General features: G+C 36.6%; 1 protein-coding gene across 1 annotated transcript; it reads right to left on the bottom strand.

Moving 5' to 3' along the window:
• Positions 1-1,513: 1,513 nt before the first annotated feature.
• LOC131346970 (uncharacterized) lies at positions 1,514-6,328 on the bottom strand. The gene is made up of 3 exons (XM_058380818.1): positions 5,034-6,328; positions 4,378-4,423; positions 1,514-4,044 (listed from the first exon to the last, which is right to left on the bottom strand). The coding sequence occupies exons 2-3, from the start codon at positions 4,404-4,406 to the stop codon at positions 2,556-2,558; spliced, it is 1,518 nt and encodes a 505-aa protein (XP_058236801.1). The 5' UTR covers positions 4,407-4,423; positions 5,034-6,328; the 3' UTR covers positions 1,514-2,555.
• Positions 6,329-8,347: the final 2,019 nt, after the last annotated feature.

Raw genomic sequence — 8,347 nt, 5'->3', positions numbered from 1 at the left:
AGTCTGAGGGAAACTGCAGTCTGAGGTAAACTGCAGTCTGAGGTAAACGGCAGTCTGAGGTAAACTACAGTCTGAGGTAAACTGCAGTCTGAGGTAAACGGCAGTCTGAGGTAAACGGCAGTCTGAGGTAAACTGCAGTCTGAGGTAAATATCAGTTGCTCGGTTTCAGTTGGTGCAGTAGCAGAGAGCTTGTGCATGTTTTTTTTAGCGTTAAAATTTAAAAGATAACAAAATCAGCGCATGATGCAGGCTGAAACTGAAAACAACCATAATAATAATAAAACACTACTGTTACTAATAATAATAACAATAAATTTTCCTAGTGTATGTGTGGCTCATGGGATAGACACTTGATTCATCTTGCTATTTGTCAGAGGTGATTAACTGAATTATATAAATATTTTGTATTTAATTATGTTAAATATTTGAGGGATTATGCTTAATAATAAATAGTTATTTAATTATATCATTTTTATATTAATAATTGTCATCTAAATTAATAGTCCTGATTCATGACCCATCAAAACCAGTTCATAATAAAGTAAACAGCACCTCAGTGTGGTTGTGTAAATCAACTGCATGTGCCTTTGATAAGGACGAGTTCTATTTGATTAGAAATATGGGCAGTTAAAACGTTTTAATAAACACTGATAAAAATTCTTAACACAACAGTAGTTTTATAAATTAAAATTGGAAACCAAACAAGGAAAACAACAAAGACATCCATGTTCCCTCACACACACACACACACACACACACAGGACACATACAGATCATCTGAAACACCACACAGACACTAAACTCAAGCTTGAGGTTAAATCAGGAACCCTGGAGCTGTGAGGCAGCAACACTACCTGCTGCACCACAGAACCTCCTACATTTAATAGTTTGGTTCTTTAACAGGAAAAACTCCACATTCTCACTTTGTGGTGCTTTTTTCTGATTAAACTAAATGCTGAGCAAATGATGAGCAAACACTAAGCTGAGTAAGCTAAAAGATAAGTTACATAAATACATTTAAATAGTCTTAAATAGTGAAGGGTGTGGCTAGACGGATATACAAAAGATATCAGATACTTGGTACTGATTTGTTTATATTTTCTGCTATAATATTTATATTCATGGCTTTTGGCAGACGTCCTGATCCAGAGAGATTACAGAAGAGCTTTAAAGTCCATCAATAAATTACTGATTACTGATACTAGTTCACTGTGCTGGGGACTAAGAGTAGTCTAAAAATAATACTGGGATAGGAGTCTATATGGGAAAAAACACACAATAAATTAATTAGTGTATGCCAAAGTGACATAAATGTGTGTGTCCCTCTGGCCTGACTTGCACACTAGCATTATGTCAAGTAACAGCAAACTAATTAAAACATTTCAAATAATTTTATAATAAATAAGTAAACATTTATTATTAACAGCTGTGTGAATAAATGTACACAGTGCAATGAGAAATAACACATGTCAGTGATTATGTCATGATTTTATTTATTATTTCATTTCTGACTAATTACATTTGGTTGGAAATAATGTTCAGTTTTCAGAATCCACGTAGCGATTATCTGTTAGTCCACGTAGCGATCCGCCTGTCCATGTTTTAATCAAAACCAAAAGTGTTAGTTACTTTGGTTCACTGTTTACTGAAAATAAAGAGAAAAAAACAGGAGCATTTTGTAACCTGTAATGTTAAATGAAGAAATATTTACATGTGATACTTTCTCTTTCTGAACCTTCAAAATACACTGATATTTTAAAGCCTTTACTCCTTCAAGTAAAGAAATAAGATCAACACACATACAATATAAAGAGTGTAAATCCCTGCAGAAGAGTTAAAGACTTGTACTTGTACAGTAATAATAAGAATCTGCAGAACATCTTTCATACTTTCATACAGAGTAAATATCTAAGATATCTAAGATTGTCTCTGATTCTTTCTGTAAAATATTTGCAATAAGTTCTGGCTGAATGAAAACAGGCAAAATGATGAGAGGTCACTAACATCAGTCAGGTAGCTTACAAAGCTAATTGGCCAGTTTACGTTTGTCTACATACTTTGAACTAAAAAAACAGCTATGTTTCTACTTTGGGCTCCATCACTGTGTAGATGCTGGGGTTTGGCGATTAATCCCAGTGTTCCAAGAACAGAAACATTTTCTTTGTCAGATCAACATTATAGCACAGATATTTTTTTGTATATATCAGCCCCCATTGCCTTTTGTAATTAGATTTTATTTCAATAGTATTAATAAAGAAAACACTGAGAAAATCATTTTAAGGATATTTTTATCATTTAATGCTAGTATCAAGCCACATACAGGGATGCAGAGGCCAAAGAAGCACAATTAATGATATGAAGACAAAGAAAATCAGAGGATTCATAGATACATTAATCTGGAAGAGGCTTCCTCTTTCATCATATGACTAAATAACTAATAAGAAAATAAACACCTCATCATAGAGTGATTTGTAGAGCACACTACACAGTACTGATGAAATGATCAGTGGACTGTTATTATGTAAAGTAATGATCTAGCCATTTCCTGCATACATCTACAGTCTAGTCATGTCGGACTTCCCCTCTGCCTTTTTCTTCAATTCTTCAAGTTTCTGTACTATTTCTTCTTTACATTGAGTTTCCTTTGCTTCCTTACACAGGAGGTCCAGATCCTGAAGTTCAGACAGAGCATCAGTCTTTAAGGCGATCTCCTGGAGGACATGAATACACTTATCACATTCTTCCACCAGTCTGGTTATTTCTTTTTCTTGTTTGGAGATTGCTTCCTCTAATTGGCGTATCCAGCTCTTATTCTCATCAGACTCTTTCTTATAGTTCTTTTTCAGATCTTTCAAAGTCTTCTTGACCTTCCTGGTCTTCGTCTCATAGATTTTTTCCTCTTTAACATGGTCAGTGTAGTGGCACTTTCCTGGACACACTGTGCAATAATTCTTAGTCATGACAGTACACCATGAAAGATCTCTGACCCACCAGCATCCTGGATAATGACAGTTCACCTCACACACACTGCAGCAAGTAGCCTCTTTGTTCAAACCTGTTGACGGGTCAATTGGTACCTTTTCTCTGTAGGACTCTTCAAATTCATGTTCAAGCGGCATTGCATTGATTTGTTTCCTTAAACTGGTGATGTGTTTGACTAGCTGCTTGCGGTGTATCAGCACACTTTTAGTATTCTTCAAACTTACAGGTTTGTTCCCCTTTAGAAAAGTCAAAAAGTCATCCATGCTTGTGTTGAACAGATCCCATGCTGCATGAAAACCTTGAATCAGTTGATCAGTTTCCTCTTCACAATTGGAATTCACAGAAATGTTTTCACAGTGACTGTTGTCGAACCTGAAATACACAGGCTCCTCATCATCAGTCTGAGCGCATGGGATTTTGGCTTCTTTGATGGCTTTGATAGAATTTGTAGGCTTTGTTGATGCATGTGTGACGAACACAACAAAGTTTTTCTTCACATCATTGCTGAATAAGGACAGAACAACATTGAAAACATAGTTCTGTCTTGTATTGAGTCGAACCGTGCTGGATGACATCACCAGACACACGGCATCAACTTTATCAACCCTTTCACCGGATCTCAGTAACTCAAGCAAACTTTCAGCAACTTTTAAATCCTCATCTGTACCTTCTGTTTTTCCAAATCCAGGTGTGTCAATGACGGTCAGAGAGAATGGGCAGTGTTCAGTAAATAAATCATACACCGTTACTGTAGAGGTTTGAGATTCATATTGGTTTTCTTTTGTCTCTATGACCTCAAACCAAATTCTGTCTTTACTCTCAACACCAAGCATGTAGTTGACCATGGAGTTGATGAGAGTCGACTTCCCCACTCCTATTTCTCCAACCATTATCATGGTTTTATGAGGTTTGCACTCATCTTTTTCTCCGAATGCCTTTCTCTTCAGTCTTTTACTATCAAGTAGAGGCCAGGTGTATAGAATATATCTCGTGAGGAATCCTTTCATTTCTTTGCTTATTTTCATATATTTATGTTGTTGCTGTTCCTTCTTTGAAGAGCTCCTAAGAAATTAAATCCATGTACAGAGCATCATAATAGATAGATAGATAGATAGATAGATAGATAGATAGATAGATAGATAGATAGATAGATAGATAGATAGATAGATAGATAGATAGATAGATATGCAATAAATATAACTAATTATCTGCAGCTAAAGCAATAATATATGCAATATTGTTCCATAATATATGCAATACTTTTATATATTGTGTAAAAATAAAAAATTAGATTCTCTGATTAATTCTCTGTGTAACAGAAAGTGTTTGATTGCCTGCCATTTGTGATAAAGACTGAAGCTATAATGTAGATATTACAGAAAAATGAATCCTTACCCATGAGTGAAATGTTGACCGTCTTCCATGATTCTTTGTCGAGTGTCTAAATGTGAGAAAAGTTTAAAAAAGATTACTTTCACTTAGAAATAATAAAATAATACATATTCCCTGTAGTTTGTGTGAAGACTCTGACACACATCTAGACACTTCCTTTTCACACCATCGTGCCATTGCAACACACTGATTTATCCACATCACCTTCAAGTCAAGTTACAGGGACACTAAACAGTACTGCAGTACATGACAAACAGCTCACTGATCAAATACAGGAATGAAGATCGAGAGAACGAGAGAATATGAGGAGAATGTGTTCAACTTATAATTAATATTCCAATTTTTCAGAACTGTTCATTATGATTAATTTCATGTCTTTATACAGAAACAGAAAGAAAATCAGAAGTCAGATTGTGATTGAATAATTAAGACCAGCTGCAGTTATTCACCAACTTCACTGTGCTCACTTTGGTCTTGAGTCCTAATAAATTTCTACTTAAATATTCGTATAAATTAACATATCTATAATGACAACAACTGAACAGCAACTTTAAAGCATAACTGCAGCGTCATTACATTTTAACAGCATGTCAAAGCCTGAATAACACTGTGAAGCATCATCACCTTCATTTAAATGGAAATCCAGTTTTATCACCTACCTTCTAATGTAGCTGTATACTTTTCCTCCTGTTCAGCTACAAGACAGTAAAAATTCGACTGAGTAGAAAGCAGCCTGTGTGTATCTCAGCACCTCGACTGTCACCTAATTCACAGGAAATCAGTAAGGTATTCTGCTGAGAACGAGATGGCACAGCATTTCCTGAGACCTGGTCTGTCTTCCTCTCTACACAGCCATTTCTACAGCTACAGTTTCCACATGTACACCTTTAGTTTTACAAAAAATAAATAAATAAATAAACCATATAGACATTTTTGCTTGTCAAAGCCAGTAACATGTTAGTGTTGACTTCAGTGGAGATTTTTACTCTCCTGTTTCCACCAATGTCACAACTCAAGAAATCAAATTACTTTGTACAACTACTCTGTGTGTGTGTGTGTGTGTGTGTGTGTGTACAAACTAACAGTATACTAGTTATACTAAATAGAGTAACTAATTAATAACTGCGGCCAATAAATGAGCAGGAAGTGAATAGAATATCACTGTAATTAATCACCCACTGCACTAAACCTAAAAATAAAATGTACATTTAAAACAATGACATTTCAGCTTCTGGAGTCATGAACATCACAAGAAGCAGCAGTTCATCAGGAATCTTTACAAACATGTTGAATGAAGCACTAACCAGAAGCATGGGCTTAAAAATGATCAAATAACAACAGCTAGTGGATTCGACTGTTAGGGTTTTGTTCATAATGAAGGACATGTGTCTAAGAGACTTCTATAAAAAGGTGAGCTTATCATACTATAAAAACAGTCCTGCTCACACATACAGAGATTAATATCACAGCAGAAGCAGGTCATGCTTTGTTTAAGCACGGTTTTGACCACAGTTCCACCACAGCAAGCAAAATCTTATGCAGCACTGTATATTCATTTCCTGCTTACAGACAAACAGACTTCCTGTGTGTGAGATCTACACTCTGTCAGGTATCTAAAGCTTCTGTGGTTAAGCTTAAAGCACTTCTACATGGCTAAAAGATAACTACTCATTTAATTTCCTGTTCACAAATGACTTGCACCCATTAGGAGGATAATTAAATATAGAAACATTGCTGAAAATAAACAGAAAGTCACATGAGCATGAGGTTTTCTTTTATAATTGTGAGTGTGTGATCAGATACGAAGCTTGGAGGACAAATGAAGACATTCATGAGAATGAACTTTAAGTTGAACAGAGAGAGAGAGAGAGAGATGTGATGTGCTTACAAAGTTTAGACATTAATTCTTACCTATTACCTGCTGTTGGTTAACAGAATAGTTACTACGCTACTAATTTGTTTATTTTCTTTTTTTAAAAAAGAGCCAACTACATTCAATTATTATTTTTACTGAAATGTCAGATTTGTTAATCCATATTGAACCTTAAAGTAATATACATTCTAAAAATAGACCTGCACAAAGCAGAAAGCATAACCAATGTAAAGTAGGGTTAAATAAACACTGTTTGAAGCTGTGTTCAATAACATCAAATCTGCCAAAATGTTACTGAACAATAAAATAAAACAGAATTTTTAAAAAAACAAAAATCAGCTTTACAGGCAGTATTCAGGGAAAGACCCCTGCATTGCAGACAGAACTAGCGTACAAAGAGCAGGACATTACCTCCATACAGTATGTCACACTGGCAATCAGAATGGATAATCTGCTATGTTTCCAGAACCCTGCAAGGTCATAATGAGGTTCTTTCTTTCTCAGAGCTTATAGACTCTGGATTGGCCATGCAAAGAACTTACTCACTGTTCCACCAGCTGCATTCAACAGTGTTTGCAACATCTGCCTCCCCTGCCACACCACCACCGTGGAGAGCCCTTCTGCCGCCACCCCCATAATCATCCCCAAGGAGTACCAGGACCTCAAGGAGGTGTTCAATAAGTAGTGAGCCAGACGCCTACCCCCACATCGCTCCTGGGATTTTGAGAGCTCCTCCCCAGTGCATCACCTCCCAGGTGCTGGGTCTATCCATTCCTGGGACCAGAAACCAAGGCCATGGAAGAGTACATCATGGAAACACTAATGGCAGGCTTTATCCTCCCATCCATGTCAGCACCAGTGGTAGGGTTCTTCTTTGTAGAGAAACGGGACGGAGGGCTGCGACCCTGAATCAATTACCGGGGGCTCAATTCTGTAACCGACCACTACCTGTACCCCTTGAATCTGGTACCTGCAGCCCAAGAAGCTTAAAGAAGCCCGCTACTTCACCAAGATAGACCTGAGCAGCGCCTATAACTTGATTCGGATCAAGGAGGGAGGAGAATGGAAAACAGCCTTCCACACCACCAGGGGGCACAATTGCTCAGTTGTATAAAATGAGATAAAATGTAAGTCACTCGGGATAAGGTGCATCTGCTAAATGGCAGAAATGTAAACTGTGGTATATCGTGTCTGATTGGGGGCCCCAGTATATGGCAAGCTTTCTGTGAGGGCGTGGAGTCCTATCTCCCTCAAACCAATGGCCAGGCTGAGTGAGTCAATCAGGAGCTGCGCTGCTTCCTATAAGCCAATTGCAACTGGGAACAGCACTGATGGAGCAAATTTCTCCTCTGGGCCAAATACGTCTAGAACACTTCCACCAACCTTACACTATTCCAATGCATCATGGGATATCTACCACCCCTCTTCTTTGTCAACACCTGGCTTCAGCTGAGCAGTGACGACACTTACGGGTATTAGCATTTTTAGCCATACTCACACCAACAGTTAGTGCAAAGTATGTTTTTTGGCTTCATGTTCCTTTGCCTTTGGTTCTCTGGATTTGTTTGCCTCGTTGACTGCCTTTTCTGTGATTTGATTTGATTTGTTTGCCTTTTCCTGTTTACAATTATGGATTATTGTTTTTTTATTTATTTGCTCTGTGTTTTCTTGTGAAAGTCTTATTATTATGGATTTCAAGCAGCCTGAAATGTCATTAAAATTTTTAAATCAGGAGCATTTTTTTCCATTTTTGGGAAAGATAAATTCTAAATTAATCTAAAGCTAAATACTACCAAGCTTAACTAGCTTAGCTAGCTATCACGGCTGGAATCTCACTCAAAATAAACTGCTTAAACATTAATACTAACTTTAAAAAAAGGATTAATCATGTCTCTTAATGATCCATCATTGTAATATCAAGACACTTAAATAACAACTTAATATTTAAAGCTTAGGTTCATTCTACTTCCTGAAATTCACAAATATGCTTTACAAAGAGTTCATTATTATAAAGAAGATATTTTATTCGGATCATTAGTACATTTGACAGAAATCCTGCTTATGTTCAGGCTGTGACATTAAAATGAATGAGGATGTTTT

This window comes from Hemibagrus wyckioides, linkage group LG01, assembly GCF_019097595.1.
Source record: "Hemibagrus wyckioides isolate EC202008001 linkage group LG01, SWU_Hwy_1.0, whole genome shotgun sequence".
NCBI lineage: Eukaryota > Metazoa > Chordata > Actinopteri > Siluriformes > Bagridae > Hemibagrus > Hemibagrus wyckioides.
Note: the sequence above shows the minus strand (reverse complement) of the source record. Positions and strands in the feature narration are given on the sequence as shown.